Source organism: Amblyraja radiata, chromosome 16 (genome assembly GCF_010909765.2).
Source record: "Amblyraja radiata isolate CabotCenter1 chromosome 16, sAmbRad1.1.pri, whole genome shotgun sequence".
NCBI lineage: Eukaryota > Metazoa > Chordata > Chondrichthyes > Rajiformes > Rajidae > Amblyraja > Amblyraja radiata.
In genome coordinates, this window is record NC_045971.1 from 15,468,004 (window position 1) to 15,484,349 (window position 16,346).

A 16,346-nucleotide genomic window follows, 5' to 3' on the forward strand; every position below is an offset into this window, starting at 1 on the left:
TAAGAGATATTTGTTGTCATTAGAGCTGAGCTGACATCATCGAGGTGTGTGGAATTGTGAGGGGGTTGCTGTGGTAGATAGCAAAAGTCTTTTTTCCCCTGCTGGGAAAAGAGGGCATTAGTTTCAGGTGAGAGCAAGGAGGGTTAAAGGGGATCTGTGGAGGAATCTTTCAGCCAGAGAGTGATTGAAGTCTGGAATGCATTGTCTGAAGAGCAGCTGGATGCATTGGCTCATACAGGAAGCATTTCAACAAATTGGCAAGACACTAAAGGCTATAGATTAATGCAGGCAAATTAGATTATAGCCATAGAGCGTGGAAACAGGTCCTTCGGCCCAACTTGCCCACATATCCCTTCTACACTAGTCTTACCTGCTTACATTTGCCCAATACCCCTTTATACTTGTCCTATTCATAGAAACATAGAAAATAGGTGCAGGTGTAGGCCTTCGGCCCTTCGAGCCTGCACCGCCATTCAATATGATCATGGCTGATCATCCAACTCAGAATCCTGTACCTGCCTTCTCTCCATACCCCCTGATCCCTTTAGCCACAAGGCCCACATCTAACTCCCTCTTAAATATAGCCAATGAACTGGCCTCAACTACCTTCTGTGGCAGAGAATTCCAGAGATTCACCACTCTCTGTGTGAAAAATGTTTTTCTCATCTCGGTCCTAAAAGATTTCCCCCTTATCCTTAAACTGTGACCTCTTGTTCTGGACTTCCCCAACATCGGGAACAATCTTCCTGCATCTAGCCTGTCCAACCCCTTAAGAATTTTGTAAGTTTCTATAAGATCCCCTCTCAATCTCCTAAATTCTAGAGAGTATAAACCAAGTCTATCCAGTCTTTCTTCATAAGAAAGTCCTGACATCCCAGGAATCAGTCTGGTGAACCTTCTCTGCACTCCCTCTATGGCAATAATGTCCTTCGGGAACAATCTTCCTGCATCTAGCCTGTCCAACCCCTTAAGAATTTTGTAAGTTTCTATAAGATCCCCCCTCAATCTTCTAAATTCTAGCGAGTACAAGCCGAGTCTATCCAGTCTTTTTTCATATGAAAGTCCTAGCTGTCAGAGTTGGTATAGATATGTAGGATAGGTGGCTTGGGCATGGTGGGCCGAAGTGTCCTGCTGTGACCTCTTTGTATGTGGAACTATACCTCAGTTCCTTAGTGTGTGTGTGACTGTGCCTCAGTGTGTGTGTGTCGCTTATTTACCGCAGGTCTTCTCAATTCTACGGGTTGGGTTCCACCGTGATCCTCACTCCCAATGGATCACTCAGGCCCTTGGTCTCCCCGCGTTGACGGGCGACTTGCACATGGAGGACGGTGGGGCTGGGACGGACTTGTCTGAGCTCCCATTCCTGGCGATGGCATCGAGTGAAGCGCGTCTTCGGGCGGTAGAACTGTGGCCCCGGAGCGAGAGTGTAGGGAGGGGCCGGGGTGGGGTGTTGAGGGATACGGGACGACCCACCACGGCCCAGGTAGCGGGCACCCGGGGAGGAGGGTTATGTGAAGCCCCATCATATTGAGCGGGCACCCCGGGTGGGGCAATGTGTAGAGGCATTCCACGGCGGGTTGGTGCGCTGGCACTCAGCCGGGGTGGGTAGGTGCAGGGTCCCTGGGTGGGTACAATGGCACCCTGGGGTGGGTACATTGGCACCCCGGTGTGGCTGGGTGCGGGGCCCGGGATGGGGTGGATGCACTGGCACCCCTGGGTGGGTGTACTGGCACCCCGGGGTGGGCGCGCGGTGGGGTGGGTGCGTTGGCATCCAATGATGCACTGGGTGCGGGGCCCGGGGTGGGCTGGGTGCACGGGCACCCTAGGGTGCAGCCCCCGGCCTCCCCAGCTCCGGGCCGGCAGCAGGGGGCGAGGGCGAGGGGCTACGTACGGGAGGGGCATGTGTGCGGCGAGTCTGCGCCGCAGATCCCGTAGCGGAGATCCGTCACTCGCCGGAGAGCTGCGCCGTTCCGCAATAAGATGAGTACCGGGCTGTAGCGTCTCTCTCTCTATCTCTCTCTCACACTCTCTCCCTCCTCCTCCTCCTCCTCCCAGCGCCTGTGTGTGCAGCCAGCGACAGCAGAAGCCGGTGGCGATGGAGACAGCGGCGGGGCAGCAGGCAGAGAGCGGGCACAACCTCCCGGGCACGGTCAATGCAGCGGAGAGTGCGGGCGGGGCGGCACCGCCACCTCCACCACCTCCACCACCACCACCACCACCTCCACCTCCAACAAAAGGTCAGTGTGGAGACAACACCCCCCTTCCCTAAAGACGGCGGAATGTTCTAGCAAAAAGACAGCGCGTTGCCGCAGTTTTGCTGCCTCGGCTTGTCCGATGGTCGGTGCTGAAGGAGACGCGGACTGAGAGGCAGATGAGATCCCCATCACCCGAGCCCCCCAAACCCCGCACCCGAGCCCCCCAAAATCCGGCATCCGAGACTCCAGCTCCCCACCCCCCCCTCCCTCCCAAACCCAAGCCTCAAGCACCATCTAGTCCCTCACCCGAGCCTCCAGCCCCCCTCCATCTAGCCCCAACACCGTGCGCCCGTCCCCACCCCAACACCGCCCTTTCTCCACCCCGGCGCCATCGCACCCTCTCTGCCCGCGTCTCCCTGCCATCCCGCACCCTCCACCTCGCCCCATCTGCTCCGATCCCACACACCCCTCCCCCGAGCCAGTTCCCACACCCTCTTCCCCCGGGTCCCGCTGTCTTGTGCCGCCGCATTGAGGGAGCGCCACACCCCCCACACGGGCGGGCAGGGCAGGGCAGGGTGGATGGAGAGAGCTCCCCTACTCAAACCCGCCCACACCAAGAGTTGGTGCGGAGTAAGAGACAAAGGGGTTTGACAGTAACAGGTAGCGTCGTCTAGTGTGCCCATAGACTGCCCGCTCCCCCTCTCTCTAACTGCAGCAACAGAGGCTGGGGGGGGGGGGGGTGGGGGCAACATCTAAATTCGTGAACAGCTTGGGTGGGTGGGGAAACAACGAGCTACAGGGTGCAAGGAGTTAATTCTCCATCTCGCCTCTCAATTATAGTCATTGATTGAAATTCGTGAAGCTGCCCATTGATGCGGCGTTTGTATAGACGGGGCTGGAGTAAACAGCACTGCACAGAGATGGCTGTGAGGGCGGATTTGTACTGTGAATTCCTTTGTGCTGCCACCGCCCATCACTACAGCATTCATCGAGCCAAGATCTGTATTCATCAACCCAGAGGGCGAAATTAAGGTTGACTATTCACGGTTGGGTGTCCATTCATCCACCAGTCAGTTCCTGGCGACCTTTAGGAATATAATAATGTCAGCTTTTTAGGTGCCTTCGTGGTGGCGCAGTTGGCAGAGCTGCTGTCCCACAGACCCGGGTACAAAACCAACCTCGGGTACCGTCAGTGTGGAGTTTACACACTCTCTCTGTTCCCGCGTGGGTTCCCCCCAGTGACAGATTCCACTCGCAGTTCAAAGACGTGTGGGTTGGGAGGTGAATAGACGTCTGTAAACTACCTCTAGTGTAGTCGAGAGAGGATGTGATGAGGGAGTGGAGAGAATGAAAACAAAATGGGATCAGCATAGGACTGGAGTAAATGGGTGGTTGATGGTCATTATGGACTAGATGGCCTTTTCTATGCTGTACCTCTGTGACTGTGACCATTCAAGGGACCTATCTGATGCTCATGAGGGCTCCCGAGCCCTATCTATACACCTCACTTCTACCTACCTTAAGCGTGCCCCTCTTAACCTTCTCTACTCCAGGGATAATAGACCTCGTCTCTCCACATAAATGAACTTCTCCATCCCAGGCAATATAGAAACATAGAAAATAGGTGCAGTAGTAGGCCATTCGGCCCTTTGAGCCAGCACTGCCATTCAATATGATCATGGCTGATCATCCAAAATCAGTATCCCATTTTGTTTTTTTCCCCATATCCCTTGATTCCCTTAGCCCTAAGAGCTAAATCTAACACTCTCTTGAAAACATCCCGAATTGGCCTCCACTGCCTTCTGTGGCAGAGAATTCCACAGATTCACAATTTTCTGGGTGAAAAAGTTTTTCCTCATCTCAGTCCTAAATGGCCTACCCCTTATTCTTAAACTGTGACCCCTAGTTCTGGACTCCCCCAACATCGGGAATGTTTTTACTGCATCTGCCCTGTCCAATTCTCTAAGAATTTTATATGTTTCTATAAGATCCCCTCTCATCCTAAATTCCAGCGAATACACGCCCAGTCGACCCATTCTTTTATCATATGTCAGTCCCGCCATCCTGGGAATTAACCTGGTGAACCTACGCTGCATTCCCTCAATAGCAATAATGTCCTTCCTCAAATTAGGAGACCAAAATTGCACACAATACTCCAGATGCGGTCTCACCAGGTCCCTGTACAACTGCAGTGGGACCTCCTTGCTCCTAAACTCAAATCCTCTCGCAATGAAGGCCAATATGCCATTAACTTTCTTCACTGCCTGTTGTACCTGCATGCTTACTTTCAGTGACTGATGTACAAGCACACCCAGGTCTCGTTGCACCTTCCCTTCTCCTAATCTGACACCATTCAGATAATAATCTGCCTTTCTGTACTTGCCACGAAAGTGGATAACCTCACATTTATCCACATTATACTGCATTTGCCATGTTTCTGCCCATTTACCCAACCTATCCAAGTCACCCTGCAGCCTCATAGCATCCTCCTCGCAGCTCACACTGCCACCCAGCTTTATGTCATCCGCAAACTTAAGAGATGTTACATTTAATTCCCTCGTCTAAACCGTTAATATATATTGTAAATAACTGAGGTCCCAGCATCGAGCCTTGCGGCACCCCACCAGCCACTGCCTGCCATTCTGAAAAGGACCTTTCCTACTCTTTGATTTGTGTCTGCCAACCAGTTCTCTATCCATGTCAATACCCTACCTCCAAAACCATGTGCTCTAATTTTGCACACTAATCTCTTGTGTGGGACCTTGTCAAAGTCTTTTTGAAAGTCCAGATACACCACATCCACTGGCTCTCCCTTATCCATTCTACTTGTTACATCCTCAAAAAAATCCAAAAGATTAGTCAAGCATGATTTCCCCATCATAAACACATGCTGACTTTGGCCGATCCCATCACTGCTTTCCAAATGCACTACTATAACATCTTTAATAACCAACTCCAGCATCTTCCCCACTACCGATGTAAGGCTAACTGGTCAAAGATTCCCCGTTTTCTCTCTCCCTCCTTTCTTAAAAAGTGGAGTTACATTGGCTACGCTCCAGTCCGCAGGAACTGATCCAGAGTCGAGAGAACATTGGAAAATGATCACCAATGTATCCATGATTTCTATTGGCACCTCCTTGAGTACTCTAGGATGTAGACCATCAGACCCTGGGGATTTATCTGTCTTCTGTCCCAACAGTTTACCTCACACCATTTTCTGATAAATGTGGTTTCCCTTCAGTTCCTCCCTCCCAGTAGATCATCGGTCCCCCAGTATTTCCGGGAGATTGTTTGTGTCTTCCTTAGTGAAGACAGAACCAAAGTACTCGTTTAACTGTTCTGCCATTTCCTTGTTTCCCATTATAACTTCACCTGTCTCTGACTGTAAGGGACCTACATTCGTCTTCACTAATCTTTTCCTTTTTACATACCTAAAGAAACTTAAATGAACTTTTACAGTCAGTTTCACATATCTTGGTTAATGTCCTCAGCACCTTCTCCAGAGCCATCACATACCTCCTATAGCAGTGTGACCAGAACTGCACATAATATTCAACCTGAGATCGGTCCAAGGTTTTACATAGTTAAAGCATAACCTCCCTACTTCTGTATTTGATGCTGTCATTAATGAAGGCCAGCATCCTATATATCTTCTTAACCAAGTTATATACCTGTGTTGTCACCTTCAAGGACCTTTAGACATGTACTCCAAGGTCCCTCTGTTCCTCAATACTCCCGAAGACCCAGTCGTTCACAGTGTATGATCTAGTCTCTAGTGCTCCAAAAATGCATCACCTCACATCTGTCTGTATTTAAGATGGACACAGAATACAGTAGTAACTCAGCGGAACAGGCAGCATCTCTGGAGAGAAGGGACGGGTGACGATTTTGGTCGAGACCCTTCTTTCGAATGAGAGTCAGGGGAGAGGGAAACTAGAGATATGGAAAGGTGTGAAAATGAAAGATCAAAGCAGACGATGTTCAAGGAAGTGGTTCACTCCATCTACCATTTCACAATTTCACATCTTATTTGCTTTAATGGTGCCAATTTTATTGGCAGCCCAACAGTTTGTTGCAGATCTTCAGTTGCTGTGTTTACAGAATAGCAGTGTTGGATTTCTCAGTGTAACCTTGTGCACTGTCTGTTTCACTGCAGCTTTCTCTATTGATCTATTGAGGTTGCTTGCAGCTGCCAGCAGTGAGCCCTGCAGGTATAAAATCTGCGATCAGCTCTCGAGTCAACGTACTGCAGGTGTGCAACACCTTACACGAGTGTTGCTACTTACTGAATGGATTGTGCAGTGTAAGGAGGCAGTGGGACAGTGTTTCTTGGGGGTCAGAGGTGTCCGGACTAGCTGGTGAAGAACAGTGCCAACACTGGGAGGTTGGTGGTACTGGTGATGGTGAAATATTTGTATAATGAGCAGGGCTGGTCTATGATCTTATGAAAAGCCTATGGGGCATTTTACTTGAATGCATTTCACCAGAGGTTGGACTTTGGTGATGTGGGGTTTGAAGCTGATGCTAATGTTTACTTATGTTTTGCATTTATAATTGCAAGCCAGGTTGACTTTCTAACTTCCAATGTTAGGAGTAACCAACTTGCCTGCCAGTGGCTGTTTCTCACTTAATTAGGTGTTTGCCCAGATCTGGCATCTGGTAATTACTGTTGACTGAAGATTCCAAAATGAGTGATTTCACTCTAAAGCACAGGGTGTGTGAGAGCAGTCTCTGTATTTCACCTGAGGGTATTTCATTGTAGTGCCAAGGTTGGAACTTGGTGAAGCAGGGGAATGAGATGCCATGTTATTTCCCAAAAATATCAGAGTTGAACAAATAAGGAACAAAGTGTCAGAAGCAGCCTGGAGCACAGTATGATAAACGGGGGAATCGGAAATACTGCAGATAATGCTTCACAAGAAGGGGTGGATGGTAATGGGCAGCTGGAGCCAGGGGGAGCAGGATGATCTGTGTCCCTGCCTATATCTGTTGGATCCCCAGGCTTTGTGCCTTCCAGAGTGCCAGACCCTCTGTTATAAGCAGTCCAGGGGGTGTTACACATTTTCAAGGAGTCATTCAGAACATCTTTGAATCACTTTTTCCTGCCCGCCTTGTAGTTGTTTATTGTGACTGCTGGGAGCAGTGAACCTGTTTCAAAGGTCTGCTGCGGAGCAGTTTGTATCACTCGTTATCACCTTCTCCACAGCCAACAATAGACCATTGTTGGCTCCACCTTTCCTTGATCATTATTTCTTGCTTTGATTTGTTCTTTTGCATACCTTTCATTCATTTGCTCTAGGTCGTATCTCTCGTTTCCCTCTCCCCTGACTCTCAGTCTGAACAAGGGCCTCGACCAGAAACATCACCTATTCCTTTTCTCCAGAGATGCCGTCTGACCTACGGAGTTACTCCAGCTATTTGTGTCTGTCAAAAATCTGTAGCAGAGTCTGAGCACAAGGATTATCTCAGTGCTGGCGATGAGATACTGGCCTGGGAGAAAGTGGTACAATCGTGAAGTGCATTTGGTTAATTTTGTGGATAGGGCATTGGTGGTATCTCTGCAAAGGGTGAAGTGAGGGTTTAAATCTATGAATTGTTCAGGATCACTGCTGCCTTGTGCTGGGCTTGTGGCTTTGATCTTTCAACTCTTGTTTCCTCAGATGGCTAAAGGCATTGGTGATTTTCTTCATTGGCAATGCCTTCATTTAGAGGCCCTCCTGGGGTATGGGAGGCAGTTGCTGATTTCCAAGGACTAACAAGAAACTAACAAGAAATATGAGAATAGACAGTTAAAACATTTACATCTGTAGAGAAGGAATGAGGGAATCTAAGATAAATATTGGTCCCTTGGGCAAAGAGGCTTAATAATGAGAAATTAAGAAACGGCAGAGACTTTGATCAAACATTTTTAATCTATTTCTATGGCAGTACATGGCAAAAAATGTTTAGTAACAGTGGCCAATACAGGAGCAAAAGGGAAGGAAAAATTCCAAACCATCTCAATCAATGAGACCAGTGGTTCTCAACCTTTTTTCAGTGATGTACCCCCTGTGAAATATTTTTTCAGCCAAGTACCCCCTGACCAGCGCAAATTTTTTAAAATCTCACGTACCCCCTGGAGTGCCTTCACGTACCCCCAGGGGTACGCGTACCCCCATTTGAGAACCACTGAATTAGACAATAGGTGCAGGAGTAGGCCATTTGGCCCTTCGAGCCAGCACCGCCATTCAATGTGATCATGGCTGATCATCCCAATCAGTACCCCGTTCCTGCCTTCTCCCCATATCCCCTGACTCTGCTATTTTTAAGAGCCCTATCTAGCTCTCTCTTGAAAGCATCCAGAGAACCCGCCTCCACCGCCCTCTTGAGGCAGAGAATTCCACAGACTCACCACTTTCTTTGAGAAAAAGTGTTTCCTCGTCTCCGTTCTAAATGGCAATTGAAGAACGTATTAGGCAAACTCCTGGGGATAATGGTTTGCAAGTCCCTTATACCTGATGACCAGCATCTTGAGGTCTTGAGAGAAATTGCTGTAGAGTTGGTGGATGCATTGGTTGTGGTTTTACCAAAAGGTTCCACTAGACTGGAAAGTGGTGAATGTAACACCTGTTTCAGGAAAGAAACGAGAGAGGAAGCAGAAATAGCAGGACATTTAAGAAATCATAATACAATCAAGCAGGGTCAATGTGATTTTATGGAAGGGATGTAATGAGCAGCGTAACTAAAGCCAACAGATGGAGTGCATTTGGATTTCCAGAAGGTGCATGTGAAAGGATTCCTTCCTGGAGCTGGGGTTAATATGTTAGCGTGAGTCGAGGATTGGCACGCTAAACACTGGGATAATGGTCATTTTCAGGTTGTCGAGCTGTGGCAGTGGGATGCCTCGGGGGATCATTATCGAGGCCTCAATGATTTACACTCTACGTTATTGAAGGCGATGAAGGGACAATTGTACTATAGCCAGATTTACTAATGATACAAAGGTAAGTGAGAGAGCAAGGTGTCTCGAAGAGATAGCTGTAGGTTGAGTGAGCGAGCAAGGGACTGGCACCTGGAGTACAATGGGAATGAATATGAAGTTATTCACTCAAGTAGGAAGAGCAGAAAAGAAGAGTGTTGTTTAAATGTAGAGAGCTGTTGCCATACTGGGGGGGAGGGGGGAGGGGTCTAGGGTCCTTGTACATGAAACACATGATCAGCATGCAGGTAAATGGTGGCAAATGGAATATTACATTTTATTGCAAAGCAATTGTATCACAATTGTAGCCACGTTTTGCACATGTGTACAGGGTGCTGGTGAGACCGCACCTGATACACTGCCTACATCATTGGTCTCCTTAGTTAAGGATGTGCTTGCATTGGAGGCTGTGCAGGGAAGGCTCACACGTTTGATTCCTGGGATGAAGGGATAGCACGCAGTACTACAGTTGAATTCTGACCAAGCTTTTACAAAGTTAGAACATAACGTCTCAATTTCTGCATTTGGTACTCCGGTTAATGAAGGCCAGCATCCCACATGCCTTCATAACTGTGTAACACACCTGCGTGGCCATTTTCAGGGATCTATGGGCTTGTACGCCAAGGTCCTTCAGTTCCCCAATGCTCCCTACCATTCATGGTGCATGACCCGGTGCTCCAAAACTGCATTGCCTCATAATCATCGGGATTAAACTCCATCTGCCTTTTCTCCACCTATTTCACCAACACCTGTACCACTCTGCAGGCTAAGACCACCATCCACTTTTTCAACATCTCCACCAATCTTCTTATCATCCACCAACTTACTGAGCTTGCCTCCGACATCAGTCATTCACATACATTACAAACAGCAAGGGTCCCAGCACCAATCCTAGTGGGACATCACTGGTAGCATGCAGAAAAACAACCCACTGTCATCCCCCTCTTTATCCTCTTACTAAGCCAGTTTTGGATCTAATTTGCCAACTTGCCCTGGATCCAAAGGGCTCCAGCCTTTAGAACCAGTGCGGGACCTTGATAAAGGCTTTACTAGAAGTACTTGTGAATCACATCCACTGCCCTTGCCCTCGTTGATATACTTTGTTACCTCTTCAAATAATTCAATTGGTTAGGTGGGATCTTTCTGTGAGAGCGCCAGGGTCACTATCTCTGATCAGTCTCTGTCTTTCCATGTGATCATTAAATCTCTCGTTGAGAATGTTTCCCGTATCTTCCCCACCACTGATGTCCGGCTCATAGGTCTGTAGTTATTTGGCTTTTCCCAGCTGCATTTTGCTGCCCTTCAGTCATCTGTACTCCACTTGTGTCCAGTGAAGATTTACACATCTCAGCCAGAGCCCTGGCTACAGCTTCCCTTGCCTCCTATGGCAGCCAAGGACAAATCTCATCTGGTCCTGGGGATGTATCCACCTTTAAGCCCTCCAAGGCAAATACTTCCTCTTTAATATGGAGACGTGTACCAGACTCACCTTCCCCTTCATTGAGTGAAGGAAAGAAGTGCAGATGCTGGTTTAAATCGAAGGTAGACACAAAATGTTGGAGTAACACAGCGGGACAGACAGCATCTCTGGAGCGAAGGAATGGGTGACATTTCATGTCGAGACTCTTCTTCAGTCTGAAAGAAGGGTCTTGACCCGAAACGTCACCCACAGTTTCAGATCGATTCAGGTTCGTTTTGGGTCGGATCTGAAGGACACAGGCTGCAGGTTACACTGCGGGAGGTCAGGGAAATTGACAAGCAATTACTTCAATCGACACTTGTGCAATGATACTCTATTAAACAATGTAACAAACAGTCTTTAGTAGTTTTAGCTTGAAGTAACAATATCACATATTCACCTGTTAAACAGAACGTTGTATTTGAAAACAATTCATTGTTTCATGGAGTGACCGATAGGTAGTTGGAGCGAATCCCGTACTCGGTGATAGCGGCTAATCTGACCGTTTCATCCCCACCCTCCCCCATGGTCCGTTACAGTGAGGGCTATCCGCAGCAATGTTAAATAGCAGAGCTGGCTCGAGGGTCTGTTTTCTACTGACTGCTACATGGGGAGGTCACCCCAACTCCAGAATTAAGGAGAGGAAGCATTTTTTGTCACTGCATAGGATTAAAGCAGCGTGGCTTGTGGAAATAACAGCATAACTGGCAAGAGAATGCCGATCGGTGCAATCCTTCACAAATGTCAAGTACAATTTGTCTTTGTGTACTTGTATGAGTCTCCGTGCTGACGAATGCTTCTGTTGGCAAGATTTTGATTATACCTGTCCCTCACTTAGTTGTGCATATGACGATAAATGTGACTGGATTTGATTTATCTTGCCTTCTTAGAACAAGAAGATCTAATAGAGAATTTTTAAATCATGCAGGGTACAGATGCAGTAGATAGAGAGAAATTGTTGGAGCTAAGATCAAGCTTTAGGGGAGACAGAATGAAGGTGATGGGCCAAAGCACCAGAGGTTCCCGGGTAGAAAGATTTTGCCCTGTGGGGGTGGTGGGGACTGGAACACGCTGCTGTGCGAGGAGCGGAAGCAGATTCATCCAGAAAGTTGTTTCAAGCAAGCTTCCTCGCTCTTCATGCAGGATCCAAGCCTAGCCAACCAACATAAGCTTTCCTCTCGACCATCAGCCCATTCCAGGTGTTGAGCAAACATACCCAGAACAGCTTCTTCTGCATTAACATCCGTCTTTAAACAAGGATCTCCAGATATGAGATCACCAGTTCCCTATATAACTAAAACATAATCTCCTTACTTGCAATAAACATACATTCTTCTTAGCTTTTCTCAATTATAAATTGTATGTACCTGCAAACTAGCTTTTTGCAAATCGTAGATTAGGACACCCAGATCCCTGCCATGTTGGAGATCTGCAGTCCAGATAGGGGTGGCGCCGGACTGGCAGTTCCTAGTGGAGCTGCTGCCTCACCGTTCCAGCAATTGGTTCATTCCCAACCTCTAGTGCTGTCTGTGTGGAGTTTGCACGTTCTCCCTGAGACTGTATGGGTTTCCACAAGTACTCCAATTTACTTCCACATCCCAACAATATGTGAGTTGATAGGTTAATTGGCCTCTGAAACTTTACCCTGGTCAGTAGGTGAGAGATAGAATCTGTGTGGATTTGATTGGAGTATGAAGTGAGTGAAATGGGATAGTGTAATTGGGTTCTTGATGGTCAGCACACACTTGGTGGGCTGAATGGCCTATTACCCTGGTGTATGACTCCATAATTATGATGCTTCAATTTTATCCTCACATTGTACTGTTTGCCAGATCCTAACCCACTCTTGTCCATTTTGTTGCTTGCTTGTATCCGCTTCACAACTTATTTTCCCGTCCAACTTGGTGGTCAGTAAGTTTAGTGACAATACTTTCTGTATTCTCATCCAAGTCATTTACATAAATTATGAAGGTTGAAGCCCAAAACTGATTCCTCTTGTACACCACTGGTTACAATGTGCCAATCAGAGAAAAGGCCAATTGATGCCTCCTGCTGCCTGTTAACTCCCAGTTAATCTTTTATCCACTGCAATTTGTTATCTCCTACAGCACAAGCTTGAATTTTACTTCGGAGTCACGTGAGTGACTACGTGAAGAACCCCGCTAGGACGCATTCGTGTCATTACGCTACCCGCATTGCACGAGTCATTTCGATGGAGGAAGGACGTTCCTCCTAAACGGCTGGTGTATAAAACCAGCGAAGACAGGTAAGAGATCTACATTTTTCTTACCTCTAGGATGGACAGAAGACGACCCAAAGCTGCAAAAAAGCTGGCGGGGGAGAGCCGTGCAGGAACGGGCAGCCAGCGGCGGCAGACGGCAGGGCTGTCTCCATTGTCGGGAGCACCTGTGCCGGAGCTAGCCTTACCACCGGTGGGTGGAAAGGCTAAACGCAAAACCGACCGAGCCGTTCTTTCGGACGACTCGGATTTCGAACAGCCCCACGCCACCTACGCTCAGGGGCCTGTGGGGCTGAAGGAATTGGAGGAGCAGCAAGCGACCAGTGACCGAGATCACTGGAACGCGTTTGAGCTGCGGGACCAGCGACCGCGAGCGGTCAGCGCTCGAAAGCTCTGTACCGCGTTGGAGCGGCAGCTGGTCCAGGACAAGCCGCCAGAGCCAGGTGCCCGGGAGCACTGGACAAAAATGGAGCGGCTGATGGAGGCAATACTCCAGAGGGGGTCTGGCCCTACTGGGCAGACATTCAGCCCCTCTGCAGTACCTTATTCAGGGCTGTATTCGGCGTCTATTGCCTCCCAGGACAGCATAGCGGGGCAGATTTGGACTGACCCTGAACAGGAACTGATGGAAAACTCAGTGCAAGGGGTGAGTGGGAACTTACTTGAAATGGTGGCTCAGTTCGCAAAACCAGAACTCACAGGGCATAATTTACCAGCCAGGTTAGCGGCAAGTATTAATTACATGTCCCTGAACCAGCTACAGGGACAAGCGCTAATTGACACCATGGGGCGTCACTTGCAACCTGGAAACTGTAAATCCCTTAATGTCCCAACCGTGACCGCATGTATTTGGAAGCATGTAGGAGCAAGCATCAGGACAAGGGATGTCTTACTGCAAAAAGTACTTAAAACCCTCACCGCAGGGATAACAGCATTCACACGAACCCTGGATGAGGAAGATATGAATCAACACCAGAAAGATGCCCTGGCCCTCTTCTGCAATACCCAATATGAACTAAATAATATCAGAAAGAAGAGCATACAGCCGGTACTAGACCCAAAATTTGCAGGATTATGCAGAACGGAAACGACCACCGAAAAGACTTACCTGTTTGGAGGGGACCTACCAAAACAGGTAAAAGATTTGGACGAAGAATCCAAAGCCCTAAGAATCATAAAAGCAACCAAACGCCACCCCCAGAAGTACCACCCCTATGCACTCATGGGTCGCAAGGACTACTCCGGGGAACAGTCGAGGGCAAGACCAATCCAACAGCGGTCTTTTTTAGGACATGGCCCAGGCCGGCCCTCGTGGAAGATGCACCCATCTACAACACAAATCAAGACACCGGGGCCTCAACGTCCTCGGGGACAAGGGAAGAAATAAGACCACTGGTAACCATAGAGGTAGGTGGGTCTGGTCCCTTACTTATTAACGAAAGCATAGGTGTTGGTGGCAGATTACACTTTTTTCTGGATGCATGGTATAAGTTGACATCAGATACTTATATCCTAAGCAGTATCCAAGGATACACGATAGAGTTCTTACAACCACGTAATCCTCCAGTCCAGCATGTACCGAACAGAGTGTTCAGGCTTAAGGGCGAAGATAAAGCAAAAGCACATGCTGAACTGCAGAGACTCCATAAACTGGGGATAATTGAACAAACCCTACACGAACCTTTAGAATTCGTGTCCAACATTTTTATTAAACATAAGAAAGATGGTGGTTGCCGCATCATCATAGATTTGAGTAATTTGAATGTTTTTGTAAAATATATTCACTTCAAAATGGAAACCTTTGCTACTGCTAAACTATTAATCTCCAAAGGTTACTATATGGCAAGCATTGATTTAAAAGATGCTTACTATTCAGTACCCATAACAGGTGACCACAGACATTATTTGAAATTTAATTGGATGGATCAACACTGGCAATACAGAGCACTACCAAATGGCCTTACTTCTGCACCTAGGTTATTTACCAAAATATTAAAACCAGCCTTAGCTTTCCTACAGGAACATAAACACATTGTGATGGCTTATTTGGATGATATACTTATATTGGGCAAAAGGGTAAAACAAGCAGAATTAACAATAACAGCCACCATACAATAATTTGAAAGCCTAGGATTCATTATCCATCCAATTAAATCTAAATTGAAACCTTCAACAACAATGGATTTCTTGGGATTTACCATTAACTCAGCCTTCGAGGAGGATTGCAGCAAAATCATTGACACAAGAAAACCATCTATTAGACAGGTGGCGAGAATGATTGGCAAGATAATAGCAGCTTTTCCAGCTGCACAATTCGGACCTTTATATTATCAGAATTTACAAAAGGCAAAAATAAGAGCTCTAAAATACAATGGAGGTCATTTTGATAGACCTATGGAACTACCAAAAGAAGCCATACTAGAACTACAATGGTGGAAAGAAAACATTAGGCATTGTTCCAATCCAATCATTATCAGCAATCCGTCTATCACACTACAAACGGATGCTAGTGCTCTCGGATGGGGTGCCACGGATTCCATCACCAGCCGTGGTGGGAGATGGAATGAACAGGAGTCATCATTACTACACACTTTGGGCATAAATTACTTAGAAATGTTGGGAGCTTTTCACGGCCTTAAGTCATATTGCTTAGGGTTATCTCACCTGCATGTAAGATTACAAATTGATAACACCACTGTGGTAGCATACGTCAACCACATGGGTGGAAACAAATCGACATCATGTGACAATCTGGCAAACAAGGTCTGGCAATGGTGTATCCGCAGAGGAATTTGGATATCAGCTACCTACTTACCAGGTAGACAAAACTTAGTGGCAGACACCAGGTCATGCAAATTCAATGAGAACATCGAATGGATGTTGGACAAAAAAGTATTTGCTGAAATTACAGCACGATACGGAACACCAGATGTCGATCTATTCGCATCCAGGCTTAACCACCAAGTGCCAAAATATGTATCATGGGAACCAGACCCTGGGGCAGCAGCTACAGATGCTTTTTCGCTGCATTGGAGGAAATTGTTCTTTTATGCATTCCCTCCCTTCTGCCTCATCAGTCGGGTACTAAGTAAGATAAGACAAGACTCTGCGTCTGGTATCTTAATAGTACCCGATTGGCCTACCCAACCATGGTTCCCAGTGGTACAGGAGATGATATTAGAACCTCACATCACCATTCAACACAGACCGGATCTACTGGTAAATCCAGCAACTAGGACAAGTCATCCTTGTCATCGTCACATTAACGTTTTGGTTTGTAGAGTCTGAAAGCTCCTTTATTACACCTGGGCTTAACAACGAGAGCTATGAACATGATCGCTGGAGCCCAACGTGAGTCAACAAAAAATCAATACCTAGTATATATCAGAAAATGGCACAGGTATTGCAACCAGAACAACATTATCCACAGACCTACGAACATTCAACCGGTATTGGAATTTCTGGTAAATTTACACCATGACGAACGACTTCCGT

The 16,346-nt window shown here is 47.4% G+C and overlaps 1 protein-coding gene across 4 annotated transcripts in view; it reads left to right on the top strand.

Moving 5' to 3' along the window:
• LOC116981952 (microtubule-associated protein tau-like) overlaps positions 1-16,346 on the top strand; it is a 64,882-nt gene that overhangs the window by 11,386 nt on the left and 37,150 nt on the right. For 2 of the 4 annotated variants that reach the window (XM_033035197.1, XM_033035199.1), the window contains exons 1-2: positions 1,923-2,188; positions 2,222-2,237. In XM_033035197.1, the coding sequence (XP_032891088.1) occupies positions 2,096-2,188; positions 2,222-2,237 (109 nt within the window). In that variant the 5' untranslated portion in view covers positions 1,923-2,095. Of the gene's footprint in view, positions 1-1,922; positions 2,189-2,221; positions 2,238-16,346 lie in introns of those variants that run through there. The other 2 variants (XM_033035198.1, XM_033035200.1) reach the window with 2 other exon arrangements.